The sequence below is a fragment of the Phocoena phocoena genome, chromosome 20, assembly GCF_963924675.1.
Source record: "Phocoena phocoena chromosome 20, mPhoPho1.1, whole genome shotgun sequence".
NCBI lineage: Eukaryota > Metazoa > Chordata > Mammalia > Artiodactyla > Phocoenidae > Phocoena > Phocoena phocoena.
This window is the reverse complement of record NC_089238.1, coordinates 40838024-40855937: the sequence shown is the minus strand read 5'-3', so window position 1 is coordinate 40855937 and position 17914 is coordinate 40838024. Positions and strand designations below refer to the sequence as shown.

Below are 17914 nucleotides of genomic sequence, written 5' to 3'. Positions count from 1 at the left end.
TGGGCCTCTCCTGGCAATCAGGTATCTATTTCTGTCAGGGTTGGGGAGGAATATGACCTGTAGAAGTCCCCTTTATATGCAGGTGCTGGCTGTACAGTCCCTCACCCTGCCCATGGCTTCAGGCTGACATCTATCTCAGTGTAGGGCCTGGGTGCCCCTATGAGGGCAGGCTCTACCTGGTGTCACAGCTATCTGCAGAGATAGCCTTTTTCTCCTGCCCTCTTTGCCTTGGCTTTCATGTTGAACTACCGTAAAGAGAAGACCCTCCAGGGCACCCCTGGCCCCTTTGGCCTGGAGCTGCCAGAAGCATCACCTTAGGCTTGTGTTGGTCCTGTTCCTTGGTCCCAAGGTTCCTAGAACTTGGGGTAACAGTCTTGTGAGTACTATGACGGGACTTCCTGATGCCACCACACGGAGTTTGCTGAATGAGAGAATCTCTTTTGCTTTCCCATTATCCATTGTCGAGCTGCTCCAGGCAGTGGGTCCTATCAGACTTTTTAAGATATTTGAGGTTATGGGGAAAACATTTGTCTGATGGATTTCCAGGGAGTGGTGACTCTGAGTGAGTGACCATCCTTGAGAAGCAGCCCTGCCATGAGGTCTCCTATGACATATGTGCTCTCTCCACAGTGACCCCAGGTTTAGGAAGCACCCTGGCTAAGCCAGCCCAGCGTCTTCCTTCCATAGCCAGCCCCATGAATGACATGGCTGTTGAACTCTGCCGACTGCTCCGAGGGCCAGGTGACCTCCCCAGGAAACTGGGGACAAGTAAGAGTGGAACAGGCCTAGGGCTGCCGTTGGCGGGCTGTTAGGAAAGCCAGCTCCACCCTGCTCGCTCCCTCAGGAAAGAAAGGAGCAGGAAGTCCGAAGTGCCCGGCTTGACCATGGAGCTGGTGTTAGAGACAGAGAGGGCAGGGAAACTTGCCAGGGAGTGCCTCCTATAGGCTGGTGTTCCATGTCCATTCTCATTTAATCTTCCACCAACCCTGAAAGAGTTCAGCCAAGGGAACTCAGAGGGCTAAGAAGAGACAGAATTGGGATTCAAACCCAAGTCTTTCTGATCCCAAAGTCCAGTGATGATCAGGATCCATTTCTTGGGGAGAGATGGCTGATTTGGTGGCATGGGGATTAGCGCTTAGGCTAGTTTGTGATGCCTCAGCTGGACCCTGTGTGTTGGTCATTTGCGGGCTAGGACTAGAACCTAGTGGACAGGCGCAGTACCAGTCCCCTTCCAGGTTTCTGTGCTAATGTGCTGATGATGTGGAAATCTTTCTACTCAGAAGTAGGAGTCCTCTCCATTCCTAGTTCCCCTGGGACTGAGGCCCTTGACGTGTCCTGCCAGGTGGGAGTGGCATGGGGCAGCTCTTGGAGCAATCATGCTGGAGTCCCTGGCACCCTATAGGGAGTCTCCCACCTTGAGGACACTGTAACCAGGGATGGCATCTGGGAGTGCCAAGATGGTGAGCCATTTCCTCAGCCACCCCCATACTTCTGTGATTGGGAGTTCCCCTCTGAGTGATGATGGAGGGGGAAGTGGGTGGTGCCAGAGCATCTGAACTGGGCACTTGGGGCCTCCTGCCTCCTGGCCTGAAGCCTCCTGGAGTGGCTTCTCCTTGCACCACTGGCATCTGATAGGTGTCTGACGTGGCAGGGACAGGCTTTTCGATGTGGGCACCAGGCTGGCTATCCATCCATTCTCTCTGGGAGAGACAGGGCTTATTCTCTTTGGAGAGGGAAGAATGGTTAGTTGGGTGGCACTCTCTGTCACAGTGTTGTCCCTATCGTGCAGCACCAGCTATCCTTTGACCCAGAGCCACCTGGACCTGTCTCCCTACAGGGCCTGATAGCTGTGCAGGGCAGCTGAGCCCCTCGTTTTCTTCTGGCCCTCACCTCCCACTGTCCTCTGAGACAGCTGGCTCTGGCCCTGTGGTGAGGGTGACAACTCTAATTCCTGGGCACATCACCCCAGCTTCACACCAGGCCCATCCAGGGATGGGTGACTGCTTATCCTGCCAGGGCTCACGCTTAGGAAGTTGTTGACTTTGAGTCCAGGGCAGGAATAGGGGGTTGGAGGAGGTCCTGTACTGAAGCTGAGGGTGGTGGGGCTGGAGGGGAGACTTACCCAGGCAGAGGTATGGGAAAGACCATAGTTGCTAGACTCTTTTAATGAGGAGGACTAAGAACCATGGATTCTTCTAGAGCTGGCAGGGATATTTGCATCACCTGCCCTGTTTCATAGATGAGGAAACTGAGACCAGAGAAGTTAAATGCCTTTCCCAGGGATAGAGCCAGGTCTGCAGCCTCTTTCAAAGGTCCGGAAGTGGCTTCACTATTAGTCTGTGTAAAAGGGGGCATGATACAGGCAGATTGCTCTAACTCCTTTGCTTTGCTTGAAAAGAAAAATCACGATAACAAAACTCACAGTCAAGCCCAGGATTGCCCATGGGTGTGTCAGCATGGTCTGACCCCAGTGTCTTGTACTTCAGGCTTCCTGCCAGCCCTTGACCCATTTCCCTTTTCATTTCAACATACATTTCTTGAGCACCTACTGTGGGCCACGTGTTATGCAAGGTAAAGAAAAAGATGCTTGGATGTGGCCCCTTTAGTCAGAGAACTTTGGTTGCTTCAAGGTAGAGAATCCCATCTCTAACCAACTTGGTCAGCCAGACCTCAGGGCAAGCAGAGGAGCGAAGTCTTAGGGACTCAAATGGTGTCTGGGACTTTTCTTTCTGTCTCTGTCCTTGTCTTAAAAGTCCCTGCTTTCTGTTTATTAGCTTTAGTCTGTCAAACTGGCTTTCTACATGAAGTTGGAACAATGACAGCATAGAGCTTTGAGACCCGCTCTCCTCCCAGCTCCCTAGTACAAAAATTCTGGGAAGATCTCTTACTGGTCCAGCTTGGGTCAGGGAGAAGGCTAACTAGGATTGGCAGTCCCCACCGAAGCCACAGGGTTGGCACAGGGAAGGAGCTACTTCTTAGGAAAAGGAGTGCTATCCCCCAGTGAAGGGGAGCTGGCAGACAAATCCTGGCACTCCTTGTTCCCCTTTCCTGCTGTTTGTTCTTGCAGCCCTGGGGCACTTGTGCCCAGTCCCTTCTCAAAAGTTGATGGAACCCAGCCAGTTACCCACAGGGAGTAGTATTGGTCAGGTGACCAATTCTAGGGTCCAGAAACCTTGTAGGGGTTACCTGAAGTTTGTTCTGATGGAGCCCAGTCTTCAGGAGCTCATGCTGTTCTACCTTTAAAGCATCTTCCTCTTTCCTACAATTGGTTGGGGCCACCCCAGGAAGGAGGAGGTTTTATCTTCACCCTCATGGGTACCTGCTTGGAGCTTACTTGAATGTTCTTCAGAAGATAGGAGACCCGGCGACTTCCCTGGCGGTCCAGTGGTTAAGACTCTGCGCTTCCACTGCAGGGCATGTGGGTTTGATCCCTGGTCGGGAAACTAAATTCCCACAAGCCGCGTGGCTTGGCCAAAAAAAAAAAATAGGAGACCCAAGCTTCTGAGAGTGTAATCTGCAGGACCACAGGCCTTTGTGGAGCCTCTCAGTGCCTCAGCTTCCTCAGCCCTCAGATGGGGATTACCATACTTACTGATTGGTTTGGAGTCTTGGAATGTTTCTTACAAGTAGACACCTAGGGCCCTTTGACAATGATGTCTAATTGCTCCCCTTTCATTTTGTAGAGAAGGGAGCCAAGGTCTGAGGAGGTGAGTGACTGCCCAGGGCCTACCATCTTGGAGGGACAGTGCTATGTCCAGGACCAGGCTGCAGGGGCCCTTCAGGCCACACTGGCTACCCTGGCACACAGGACTACAGTGTTTCTTTCTAACAGAGGCCAAACCCCCCTCCTTAGCCCGAGACTGACAACAAAAAACAGACTCACTGCAGAATGTGCAACAGCAGTTAGGCCTTGGCCTTGTAGTTTTTCTTCTGTCTGCTCGATTCCTCAAGAATGGCCGTGGTAGTACTAGCTTCTGTCTGCTATACAGCTTCTCAAGCCCTGGGGAGAAGGTTCATTGAGGGCGGGGTAACTGAATCCATTTAGAGTAACTTTGTGCCCTTTAACATGTCCTCATCTATTTTGGGCTTCTGGTGCCTTTCTCTTGTGTTTGTTCTGCCCTTTCTAGTCCTTGACTAGCCTGAATTTTTCTCCCAGAGAAAAAACAGAAAGCCATTGTGTGAGGACAACACATAGGAAAATCCTCCAGTGACTTCATTTTAAGTTTTCTGTCCACACCACTGTTTGTTTAGTGAGTGTTCCCATGGCAGCCCTGCCACATCTGGGATGAGCCACAGTCATCTCACCTGCCTCGTATTGCCACCCAACTGCTTAGATGTCTAATAAGACATCTCAAACTTAATGTGTCCTAAAGATCTCTTCCTTCTGCCCATCTTCCCTGTCTCTTACTAAATGGTACCACCATCCACCCATTTGCCTGGACAAAAACCTGGGAGTCATCCTTACTTCCCCTCATACTATCAGTGCCCACATCCAGCAAACCCTGTCACCTCTGCTCCCAGTCTTTCCTAAGTCTCACTCAGATCCAGCCCCACTGGCTCTGTTTCTCAGACATGCTGAGCTCATTCCCATTACCCCAAAAGTTCTTCCTTCTGATTCTCTCATCAAGCAGACCTCTGCTCAGGGGTCAGCCCTCAGCGAGGACTAACTTGACTACTCCATCTTGGTCAGTCCTCATCCCCAGTCCCACTTCCAGCCTATCATCTGGCTTTGTTTTCTTCAGAGCACATTTCCTCTACCAGGTGTTTTCTTGTTTGCTTATTGATTTACTTATATATTAATGTCTTCTCTGCTCCTTTCACACCACCCACCACCCTCACTTTGTCATCTCCATGGAGTAGGCCTTTATTAACTAATTGATGACAGTTGGATGATGTATGTTCTTTCCAGAGGATGGGAAAGTAGCACAGAGGCCTTTTTTTTTTTTTAATTTATTCATTTTATTTACTTTTTTTTGTCTGCACTGGGTCTTTGTTGCTACGGGTGGGCTTCTCATTGTGGTAGTGCACAGGCTCAGCTGCTCCACGGCATGTGGGATCTTCCCGGACCAGGGCTCGAACCCATGTCCCCCTGCATTGGCAGGCGGATTCTTTTTTTTTTGTTTTTTTTTTTTTGCGGTACGCGGGCCTCTCACTGCCGTGGCCTCTCCCGCCGCGGAGCACAGGCTCCGGACGCGCAGGCTCAGCGGCCATGGCTCACGGGCCCAGCCACTCCGCAGCATGTGGGATCCTCCCGGACCGGGGCACGAACCCGCGTCCCCTGCATCGGCAGGCGGACTCCCAACCACTGTACCACCAGGGAAGCCCGGCAGGCGGATTCTTAACCACTGTGCCACCAGCCACCAGGGAAGTCCAACACAGAGGTCTTAAACCAAGCTGCTGCTGCTGCTGCAGCCACTGTTACTAAATGAGCTGTATAATAACATTCTGTTTTTAACCCAAGCAACCTTTCAAACACATACATATACACCTTATACACACACACAGGCTCTTGTGTTTGGAAAAAATATTGGCTATGAAATGATAGCTTCAGTTGAATATACATTACAGCTCTGTGATTTTCTTTGAAAAGCTTTTAACTTCATAGCACTTTGACGAGCAAGAGACAAGTAGCTGAGGTGTTGCATCTCTGCACTGATCATTCCAGATGCTCAGAAACTTCTATAGCCATAGTGGACTGTATTAGTTTCCTATTGCTGCTGTAACAATAGTAGTGACTTAAAATAATCATTTTACAGTTCTGGAGGACAGAAGTCCTAAAATCAAGGTGTCAGCAGGGTAGTAGTCTTTCTGGAGGCTCTTGGGGAGAATACATTTCCTTGCCCTTTTTAGCTTTTAGAGTCCACCTACATTCCTTCATTTATGGCCCCCATCGTCCATCTTCATAGCCAGCAGTGTAATAGCGTCTTTCATTCTTTCTTTGCTTCCACCGTCACATCACCTTTTCTGACTTGACTCTTCTGCCTCTCTCTTACAAGTACCCCATAATTGTATTATCCTACCCTCCCTGCCCCCAGATAATTCAGGATAATCTCCCCATTTCAAGAGCCTTGACTTAATCACTTCTGCAAAATCTTTATTACCATGCAAGTTAGCATATTTCACAGGTTCTAGAGATTAGGACCTAGGACATCTTTCGGAGGCCTTATTCAGTGTGTCACAGGGACTATGAATTTTCTTCCTCTGGGCAAATCTATATAATTGACAAATCATTTGGAAATTGAAGAAAAACAAAACAGGAAAATGTATCTATTTTTCAGCCAAACTGAGGTGATGGTGAATCCTGAATTGACTCTAAATAAATATTTTTTTTATTGAGTTCTTTAGTTTTTAAAAAATTTAAAATCCATATTTATAACTTGAGTAGCTTGAGTTAAAAACCCAAAAATTCTATGGTAGGTTTGTCAAAATAATTATATAGTTTATTTTTGAAGAAAAGTATTCAAAAATACTTTAATTTTTATTTTAGGTCTTTGAAAATGTAAGCATCTGTTGTTTTGGTGATCATTATTGAGCACCTCCCTTACACTGAGACAAAAATAGCTCCCAGATATCCTTGAGTCACTGACCAAGTTGGAAACAGTTCTTCCGGATGATTTCTCTAGCTTTAATAAATCAAATGGCCACATTTGTATTAGTTTTTTAAGAGTTACCTACTGCTTCAAAAAAAAAAGTACCTACTGCTTCAATTGGAGAAAGCTTAAAAAAAAAAAAAAACCTTCCAGTGTGTGTCTTTTACCTTCTAGACAGTAAAATCTGCATAAAAGATCTGTCACACAGGATCATCCTTGTGTGAGAAAGAAGTGGGCTGGAACTAGTCACTACACACAGACACACATATATGTATATGCATACACCTGTGTCACCGACTCCTGATGGTGGGGGTTGGGGGAAGGGTTAGGAAGTGGTGAGTGAGACAGGGACAGTCCCAGGAACAGTGACTGGTGATTGGAGAGGCTCAGCAGGAACAGGAATTGATCAAGGATGTGAGCAGTATGCTAGGGGAGGACCAAAGAATGTTACAGAAATCTTCAAGGGGCAAGCATGGGCAAACCCTGACGCACTGGCCAAAGGGAGGAGCCAGTGAGCACCTGTCAGCAGCGGTGGGCATAGTTCTGAGAGGAACCATAGGAACAGCAAGCAGTCTGTCTACAAGGACTCTTTGGGGACAGCTAGAATGGGCAGTGGCTTTGTTGGGCAGTCTTCTCCCACAGCCACATGGCCTCAGGAGGTGGTAAGCAGTGGGCTTGGCTTTAGGGAAGGCTGTGCTGGTCAAGCAGCATAAAGAGAGCCCCACCACCATCCCTGGCATCCCAGGCCACTGGAGCAGAAGTTTGGGTTTCTAGCAGCTGCAGGGCACTGTAGCAGAATAGCCCATCTTGGGAGACTCCATGCCGAGAACTCAGGCCTCTAGCCTGAATTCTGGTGCTCCTGGCTTTCTCTGAATTACACATATGTTCTTTGTATGTGGGAAGTGGGGCTTCTTGCTTAGGAACCCTTTCCCAGTGGGCACTGTAATCTTCACAAAAGCTACCAGAGCTAATTGGTGAGTTTGACAAGGATGCAGGATACCAGATGAATATATAAAAAATCAAATACATGTGTGTTTAATAGCTTTATTGAGATAAAATTTTGCATACCATAAAATCTACTCTTTTAAAATGTACAGTTCAGTGGTTTTTAGCATGTTTACAGAGTTGTGCAACCATTATCATAATCTAATTTTATTTTATTTATTTTAAAAAATAAAACCTATTGTTTGACCCTCAAGGATGCCCCACTTTCTGTACTCTTTTTTTAAAAATAAATTTATTTTTTAAATTTATTTATTTAGGCTGCTTTTGTTCTCCGTTGCTGTGCGCGGCCCTCCCCAGTTGCAGCAGGTGGGGGCCACTCCTCATTGTGGTGCGTGGGCTTCTCACTGCAGTGGCTTCTCTTGTTGCAGAGCACAGGCTCCAGTCGTGCGCGGGCTTCAGTAGTAGTGGCACTCAGGCTCAGTGGTTGTGGCTCTCCACAACTAGCTGCACACAGCAACAAAGACCCAACACATCCAAAAATAAATAAATAAAATAAATAAAATTTTAAAAATTCAATGTTATTGTTAAAAATATATATATAATATTGAAAGTGAAATACTTAGAAATAAATTTGTTAAAAATCTGTTGAGAGAAATTAAAGAAGACCTAAATAAGTGGAGAGGTATACCATGTTCATGGATTTGAATAATCAATATTATTAAGCTATCTATTCTCTCCAAATTGATCTGTAGATTCAACACAATCCCAATCAAATTCCCAGCAGGAAGTCAACTCTACACCAATAAAAAAAAAAAGTGGTAAAGAAAAAAAATCCCAGCAGGCCTTTGAGAGATACTGTTAAGAAAATGAAAAAGACAAGCCACAGACTGGGAGAAAATATTTGCAAAACACATTTTGTATCTAAAATATATCTATAGCCTTATAGCTCTGTAAGATATACAACCCGAGTTTTTTAAAAAATGGGTTAAAAATTTGAATAGACTATTCAATAATTTTCTAATAAACTGATGGTAAATAAGTATATGAAAAGATGCTCAACATCCTTGGACATTGGGGAAATGCAAATTAAAGCCCCTACATACCTACTAAAATGTCTAAGAGAAGAAGAAAAAACCAAAACAACTGACAGTAACAAGTGCTGGTGAGATTGTGAACTCATTCATTGCTGGTGGGAATGCAAAACAGTACTGCTACTTTGGAAAACAGTTTGGCAGTTTGTTATCAAGTAAAAGATATACTTATCTTGTGACGTGGCAGTACCACTTCTTAGTATTTACTTAAGAGAAATGAAAACATACATCTGCACAAAGACCTATATACAAATATTTATTGGCTTTATTAATAATAGCGAAAAATTAGAAACAACTATATGTCATCAACTAGTGAATGGACAAACTGTGGTACGCCCATACAATGGAGTACTACTCAGCAATAAAAGAAGCAAAATACTGGTACACCTAACAATGTGGATGAATCTCAAATGCATTATGCTAAGTGAAAGATGCCAGACACAAGAAACTCCAAATTCTGTGATTCCATTTATATGACATTCTGTAAAAGGCAAAACCATAGGAACAAATCAGATCAGTGCTGCCAGAGACTTGGGGGTGCATGGAGTGGAATTGACTGCCAAGAGGCATGAGGAAAAACTCTTTGTAGTGATGGAAATGTTCTATATCTTGATCATGGTGATGGTAACATTTGTTAAAACTTGTTCAAAAAATAAAAAACTTGTTCAACTATCAATTAAAAAGGAAGACTCTTATTACATGTAAATTATACTTAAGTTAAAAAAAACATTAAAAAAAACAACAACCATGGGACTTCCCTGGTGGCGCAGTGATTAGGAATCCGCCTGCCAATGAAGGGGACACGGGTTCGAGCCCTGGTCTGGGAAGATCCCACATGCTGTGGAGCAACTAAGCCTGTGTGCTACAACTACTGAGCCTGTGTGCCACAACTACTGAGGCCCGCACACCTAGAGCTCGTGCTCCACAACAAAGAGAAGCCACCAGGATCTTCCCTGGTGGTGCAGTGGTTAAGAATCCGCCTGCCAATGCAGGGGACACGGGTTCAATCCCTGGTCCAGGAAGATGCCACATACCACGGAGCAGCTAAGCCCCTGCGACACCACTACTGAGCCTGCGCGCTAGAGCCTGCGAGCCACAACTGCTGAATCTGCACGCCACAACTACTGAAGCCCGTACGCCGAGAGCCCATTGCTCCTCAACAAGAGAAGCCACCGCAATGAGAAGCCTGCGCACCTCAATGAAGAGTAGCCCCCACTCGCCGCAACTAGAGAAAGCCCGCACGCAGCAACGAAGACCCAGTGCAGCCAGAAATAAATAAATAAGATAAATAAATTAAAAAAAAGAAAAACAACAACCATGATACACCTCAGAGTTCAGTTCAAGCCTCTTCTCCTTCATGAAGCTTTCCCCAACCACCTCCTTGTTTCATGGCCCTCTGGTAAGTCCCTTCCGGGGCACTCATGGTTTTGGTTCCTGTCAACCACAGCTTGGGCTCCTTCTTCAGTAGGGCTGCCTCAACTCCTCAGGGCAGTGACTTGCTGAACTCACTGCTCATTTTGCATAGCCAGACCCTGCCCACAGCTGGCTCTGTGAGAGGGCAGGAGTGCTGGTGAGGTGGTAGCAGGCTGGGGAGAGGAGCTCAGACCTGGGTGGGCTTCTGTGACTGTCTTGTTTTTCTCTCAAGTACCTCACCTCAGCTCTTGCTCTCTTTTCCCCCACAGGTTGGGATAAACATTCCTATGGTTACCATGGTGATGATGGGCATTCCTTCTGCTCCTCTGGGACTGGCCAGCCCTATGGTCCCACATTCACTACAGGAGACGTGATTGGCTGCTGTGTCAACCTCATCAATGGCACTTGCTTCTACACCAAGAATGGCCACAGCCTTGGTGGGTACATAGGGGACCTTGGAGGGTCTGCCCTGTGGAGCCCCTTGGGTTGGTGAGAGGCTTTGAAGCCAAAGCAGTGTTGTAGATCCTCTGCTGAGCTCAAGGCAACTGCAGTCATTTCCTAGCATTGGAGCCCTGCAAGGGGAACGGAGGGTATAGAAGTGGTCCCTTTGTTAATCCATCCATTCAGCAGCATTTATCGAGCCTGGGTCGGTGCTGAGAGAGCAGCAATGTCGTGGTCGTGCTCCTGGCCTGTGTGACACTCGTTGGAGCGAGGTTTAGGGTCAGTGAGAAGTTTGAGGGGCCCTAGTACATACTTGACAGTGGTAGTGATTTGCATGCCTGTCGCCTGGGCCCAGACTTTCTCTGGCCCTTCTGCAGGGCACTGGTTGCTATGGAGCAACAGTGAGGGCTGCTCTAGTACAGGAGGTAAACAGGCTGGAGTCAGATGGGGTCAGATCTCTTCTGGCCTGTTTGTGGTTAATAGACAGCAACCTGGACAGAGTTATATTGAAAAAGCCCCTTTGGTTAAACTGAGAAGGAGGGACTGATTGGAGTAAGGGCTGAGGAAGAGGCAGGTGGCATGAGCCGTGGCCGTGGTGATGGGTGCAGGCAGTGGAGAACAGGCCTGCCAAGGACTAGGGGTGCCGCAGTGGGGCTTAGTGATAGATGGGGTGCACTGGAAAGACGGGAACATGGTAAAGTGGCTAGATTAGTGGTGCTGTCAACTAGGATCAGAAACCCAGGAGAAGCAGCAGTCCTTGGAAGGTCTTGAGAACTCTGGAGGATACCTTGAAGAGTAGTCCTGTACACATATAGGAATTTAGGATTAGAAACTAAGAGAGAGGGGAACTTTGGCTATTCTGACACCTTGCCGTAGTAGGGCTGACTGCTATTTGGCCCTCAAGTGAGTGGAACCCATGGCCACAGTGGCCCTGAGGTGGTACCTAACTGCTGGGCCTGCCTGCCTGGGTTTGCAGAGGTCTCTAATCTGGCAGAACCCTACCAGCCAGGTTGACCACAGACCTTGCCAGGAAAGGGAGTTGGGCATTTTACTTTGAACCCAACTTGTAGGAGGCTCACTTCCCCTGGTTTGCGGGACAGTCAAAAGGTGGCTGCCACTCCCCACATCCCTCTGTAGCTTCTCCAGGAGATGAGCCCAGGCAAAACCAGGGGACCTGGGTGGAAATGGGGTTTACTTGTGGCTGGGGCTGAGCGAGCAGGAGCCAGCATTCCTCAACAGGGCCGTCAGATGCCACAGCCTAGAATGGGCAGCCAAGAGCATAGCACAGACGATGCAGAGCTGACCCAGGTGCACATCTGGAAAAACTCTCCCCTGAAATCCATGGCCACCTAGCTGCAGTTGCTGGTATCCAGCCTGTGAGGAGCTAGCTGCTGGAGGGCAAGGCCAAGGTCTCAAGATGACTCCTCATTCCTCACTCTGTTCTCTGACTCCAGCTATTTCCTGCCTTTTGACTTTTCTGCTGTCAGAGTCCCAGGGGCCACTATTATGGGCTATCAGTCCTTACCCAAGCCCTGTTTCACTTGCCTCTCCGAGCCAGGCCCAGTTCTGCCTGTCTGCTCTGAATACCTGACCTCCTTATATCTCTTCAGCTTGTCCACACTTTGCTCAGAGCATGGCACCTGTTGTGGGACATAAGATTTGGGGCATATCTGCTGTCCCTTCTGCACCTCCCTCCTCTGGGCCCTAAGCTCTTTGTCAGTCAGATCCCTAGGTCCCTAAGGAGCTCATGGCCACCTTAATGTCAGCCCAGACCCTCACACTGTTTTTATTTTATTTATTTGTTTATTTATTTAGGCTGGTTTGGGTCTTTGTTGCTGCACGCAGGCTTTCTCTAGTTGTGGCGAGCGGGGGCTACTCGTAGTTGTGGTGCACGGGCTTAGCTGCTCTGTGGCATGTGGGATATTCCCGGACCAGGGCTTGAACCCATGTCCCCTACATTGTCAGGCAGATTCTTAACCATTGCGCTACCAGAGAAGCCCCCTCACACTGTTTTTAAAAACTCATCTCCCAGGACTTCCCAGGCAGTCCAGTGGTTAAGACTCCACACTTTCCACTGCAGGGGGCATGGGTTTGATACCTGGTTGGGGAACTAAGATCCCACATGCCATGTGGCGTGACCAAAAAAAATAGAAAAATAAAAATACTCCTTTCTCTAGTATATGTTTTTTTTGTTTTGGTTTGGTTTTTTAAATTAATTTATTTATTTTTGTCTGCGTTGGGTCTTCGTTGCTGTGAGCGGGCTTTCTCTAGTTGCAATGAGCGGGGGCTACTCTTCATTGTGGTGTGCGGGCTTCTTATTGCGGTGGCTTCTCTTATTGCGGAGCACGGGCTCTAGGCACGCAGGCTCAGTAGTTGTGTTGCACGGGCTTAGTTGCTCTGCATGTGGGATCTTCCCGGACCAGGGCTCGAACCCATGTCCCCTGCATTGACAGGCAGATTCTTAACCACTGCACCACCTGGGAAGTTCCCCCTAGTACATGTTTATATAGACCCCATGGAAGTCCTCACACATCTTGTAATAAAACTTCCTTTAGGCCTGTATTATCTATTTTTCAAGCCTGTCACGATCTTCTTTGGTCTTGCTTTTTCTGTCTCGAATATTTGGTATCCTCTTCAGCATTGTATTAACCTAAATTTTGATAAACATGTTTATTTGTGTTTTCATCAAGATATAAAAATATTGGAAGAGGACAAGGCTGGATTTGAGCCCTTCAGCCTACAGCTTGTCCAGGTAGACACCAGCCATTTAAGAATCACTTCATTATGTTAATTGAATCTTGTGTTTTTCTGTCTTGTCCACAAGGATACTACTGAGACCTTACTAAAAAATGGATATGACCCGTCCTCTGCATTTTCTAGATCACGAAATTTGATGGAAAGTCAATGAAAGTGATAGACCACTTGGTGAATCTTCTAATGACCTTGTTTCCTTTTCACAAGCCAGCTTATCAATATAATGCACTTCAGAATCTCACGCAGGATCAGTGAGCCAATCATTGCTCTCTAACCTCAGAACATTTCTCCCTTTAGAGAAGCAGAGTGATGTTTCCTGCCTCTGGCCGCCCCGCTCCTTTTATTTGCTCCGTTGTCCTCTGTCACAGCACTCACCCTATGTGTCATTGGTCAGTTGTCTGTGTAATTACTAGTTGCACACCATCTCTCTTGCTGGAGTTTGCAGCACTTTTAGGGCCAGGCTTACAGCTGGCTCCCTATTGTCTGTCATAAGGCCTAGCTCCTGGGAGGTCTCAGCAAATACTTGATGGGAGAACAAATGAACACTGAGTGAATGGAGACTGGAGACTGATGTCTCACCCACAAGTGGTCCATGAGCTTTCAGAGTAATTTTTTTTTTGCCTGCATTGCACAGCATGTGGGATCTTGGCTTTCCCACCAGGGATGGAACCCGCACCCCCTGCAGTGGAAGCGCGGATTCTTTTTCTTTTTTTTAAATAAATTTATTTATTTATTTTTGGCTTCATTGGGTCCTCGTTGCTGCGCGTGGGACCTCTCTAGCTGTGGCGAGCAGGGGCCACTCTTTGCTGCAGTGCATGGGCCTCTCATTGTGGTGGCCTCCCCCGTTGCAGAGCATGGGCTCTAGGGCGCCTGGGCTTAGTTGCTCCATGGCACGTGGAATCCTCCGAGACCAGGGCTCGAACCCGTGTCTCCTGAATTGACAGGCAGACTCTTAACCACTGTGCCACCAGGGAAGCCCTGAAGCATGGATTCTTAACCACTGAACCCCCGGGGAAGTCCCCAGAGTAATTTTTATACAGGCTCTTTATACCCTCAGCCTCAGTGACCCCTGAGCTATGTCTTTTTGGCTCAGGGTACTTCTTAGCAGCAGGTTTGAATGTCCTATTTGCATCCTGGATCTTTGCCTGGCCCTTCTCAGATCTTCCCGTGGGCCATCTCAGATCTTGCCATCACAATGTCTTTGTGGAGGCTCCCAGAGACCTACAGGGCTACAGGGAGCGATGTTGCCCTTGTTCAGTGCAATAGGGGGTGGAGTGGCCTCTTTTCTCATCCTCCTGGAAGCACCTCAAGGCCTTGTCCTTCCTGAGTGCCATTGTGAGTAGAGCTAGGCAAGCCCGAGTAGGTCATCCCCTTGGCAGAAATGTGGCAGTTGTCTCACCCTGTGGCGCAACTCTAGCCAACTTGTACCTAGACCTCACAGTTTATGAAGCAGCTTTCATAGAGAATCTGTTTCTCCTTTCTTCTTGAGGTGTTGGGTATATTGTTACCCCCTTTTTTCAGATGGGCTCAGGGAGGTTGGGTAGCTTGCCAAAGGTCACACTGCAGATAATTGATGGAGACTGGACTCCACTTTCTTCCAGGGTTCTGTGGGCTTCTTCGCGAGCCTGGGAGTACAGCAGCATTAGCCTGGCCACACTGAGATTCATGGGGGCAGCTCCCATGCAGACCTGGTGGGTGGACACGGAGGGGCTTCCAGATTCCATCCTGCTAGTTCTGTGACTGCTGACTCTGCATGTGGGGCTCAGGAGTGGCCTCAGGCAGGAAGGTCATGGGTTTATGAACTTCTTTCACTGAGGAGCAAAATAGCCCAGTAAAGAATGTAAACAGTCTCTCTGTGCCTTGGTTTTTTCATATGTAAACTAGTGTCAGAGGCAGTATACACCTTCCAGGGTTGTTTTGAGGATTAAATGCTTCCTAGTAAGACATGATTCCAGTGCCCAGCACAGAGGAAGAACATGGGATGCTCACTTGGCTGCTGTCAGGATTCTGGCCCCAGGTTTACTGGGAGACCTATCATCAGACCCTCACCTGTTCTTCAGTCTTGCTGGGTTTCACTTTCTTTTTGGGGTGGAGTTGAGGGAGCAGACAGGGACCTCCAAATAGTCAGTGGTTTGAAAACCTCTCAGGCCGAAAGCGTAGGAGCTTCTAGAAGATATAAGAATTTTAAAAAATGGGAAGGCTATGAGCCCTTGGGAGAGTGTCCTTGGGCCTTGAGTCATTTCTCAATCTGCAGAATATGAATGCTCTGGTAGATATGCTGAGGCCCCTCTCCTGCTCAGGGCTGTTCCTATATTTAGGGTCCCTATCCCCTCTACCCTCACTTCTGATTTAGGACTAAGGTCCCTAGAAACACAGCCTCTTCTCTTGGCAGGAGGGTTCAGAGGGTACACAGGCCACTGTTAACTTGGGCTTTGTCAACTTGGAATCTCTGGGGACTCTGGGCAAGTATGGGCTGAAGATGGGCAGCTGCTGCCCTCTCTGTCTCCACTGCTCTGTCAGCTTAGAGATGATGTTGGAGCATCAGACTAGAAATGAGTCCAGTCCCACTAGCTTCTGCTGGTTTTATGACTGCTGGCAAATCATTTAGCCTCTGAGGCTTACTTTCCACATCTGTAAAATGGGGATAAGAAAGCCTGCTACCCATAGTTGGTATGAGGATCAGATGAGGTAATGGATGGAAAAGGGCCTGGCATACACGGCAGGTCTCCATAAATACATGTTGGATCAAGAGAACAATCAGGCCTAGAGAGGACTCAGGGTAGATCATTTGGGTTTAGTCCTTCCTAGCAGGTTTTCCCTGAAAGGGTAGAAATGCTGTGGACAAATACCCAAATATCTGACTTCACTTCTGGCCAAGCGACTCAGCAAAGGGAAGGCCAGGGTGTAAACCTACTAGGCGAGACTTCCCTGGTAACGCAGTGGTTAAGAATCTGCCCTCCAATGCAGGGGACATGGGTTTGAGCCCTGATCCGGGAAGATCCCACATGCGGTGGTTCAGTTAAGCCTGTGCGCCACAACTACTGAAGGCTGTGCGCCTAGAGCCCGTGCTCTGCAACAAGAGAAGCCACCACTATGAGAAGCCCACGCACTGCAACAAAGAGTAGCCCCCGCTCGTCGCAACTAGAGAAAGCCCACGCGCACAGCAATGAAGACCCGAAACAGCCAAAAATAAATAAATAAATGTATTAAAAATATAAATAAAATAAAGTAAAATAAAAAATAAACCTACCAAGCCCTGGCTAGTGCTTGTCCTTCACCATAGGGGAGGTGTGATGACCAGCCCCTCCCCCAGCCATTGTGACGGACCCTCGCGGGGCCCACAGAGGCATGGGAAACCAGGTGGCCTGATGACTGTTCCTTTCCCTCCACAGGTATAGCCTTCACAGACCTCCCGGTAAGTACTACTATTGGGTCTCCTGCTCTGGCCCCGGGGGCCGACTGGGAAAGGGCATGGTGTTACCTGCAAGTGCAGGGTGTGGAGTCCTGCCCTTTCCCCAGCCAGCGATGTGTGCTGTGTCGTCAGCTTGAAGGTACCAGTAGGTGGTACCTGCCAGCCTTCTCCTCTCTCCAGCAGCAAGGCCTGGTCTTCCCCCATGACTCTTAGCAGGTGACAGAGATTTGTGGCATTTCCAAAGGCAGCTAGGAGGTAGGGGACGGTGTGGGCAGAGATGAGGTAGCTCCATGGTTCAGCTGGTCTGAACCAGTTCTGTGTGGCTTATAGCTAGTGGACCTGTGTGCAGAGTATAGAAAATTGTTCGTATAGAAACTTGTTCCTGAGCTGTTAGGGAGCCAGGTCCCTGTGCATACCCATCAAAGATCCCTGAGGAAAGCCAGTGCCCTAGAGGACTGAACCTGCTACTGTGCAGGGTACTCCTGGGCCAGAGAGGTGAGATTTATGGGTTCTTCTCCTCTTAGGAAAGGGTGAGGTTTCCTGCTGGCTTCGTTCAGGGCTCATCCCACCTCCTGCACTCCAGTCCTTCTTTGTCATGAGTCATCACAGGCCTTGTCACATGCAGGGCCTCCACCCAGAATGCTGGGATCCTGGCTTGGCTCTGTGTGCCCTGGCTGGGGTCTGGAAGGAGGAAAGGTTTGCTGACCCTGGGGACTGCTTAGGGATCCTGGGCTCCCATGTGATGCTGTAGGAATAAGAAATGCCCCTATGATCTGAGGGGCCTTCTGAAGCCCAGACTGCAACACGCAGGATCCTGTTAGAACCTCTGTCTATGTATCAAAATCCTTCCCTCCAACCTGGAGTCCCCAGAGAGGGGCTGTGGTCCTAAGCAAAGAAAGAGAACAGACACAGGAGGAGAATTCTGACCCTGAGTGGGGAAGAGTCTAGTGGTGGAGGTATGACATGAAACACCCAGACATGGATGTAATGGCACTCTGTGCCAAGTGCTAGAAAGGCTGAACCCAGTGTGCAGTACCGGCACGTGGTAGTCAGGAATGATACGTGGTCTAAGGATGGAAGGTGGAAGAGAAGACTGGGGACCTGGGGCCAATGAGGAGGAGGCTGGTGAGGCATTGGGCTGTAGCAGTGGGAGCCATAGAAGGCATGGAGTGAGGGAGCGACCTGGCAAAAGCTGGTCAAGGCAGGGAATAGATGGGAAGCAGGGAGCCCCACACCCAGAGGGACATGCCCAAACCTCACTGGCCAGA

General features: G+C 48.4%; 1 protein-coding gene across 3 annotated transcripts in view; it reads left to right on the top strand.

Annotated features, from left to right (window-relative positions):
- RANBP10 (RAN binding protein 10) overlaps positions 1-17914 on the top strand; it is a 66704-nt gene that overhangs the window by 37437 nt on the left and 11353 nt on the right. For 2 of the 3 annotated variants that reach the window (XM_065898535.1, XM_065898534.1), the window contains exons 4-5: positions 10309-10476; positions 16627-16649. In XM_065898535.1, coding sequence (XP_065754607.1) covers positions 10309-10476; positions 16627-16649 — 191 coding nt within the window. The remainder of the gene's footprint in view (positions 1-10308; positions 10477-16626; positions 16650-17914) is intronic. The other variant, XM_065898536.1, reaches the window with a different exon arrangement.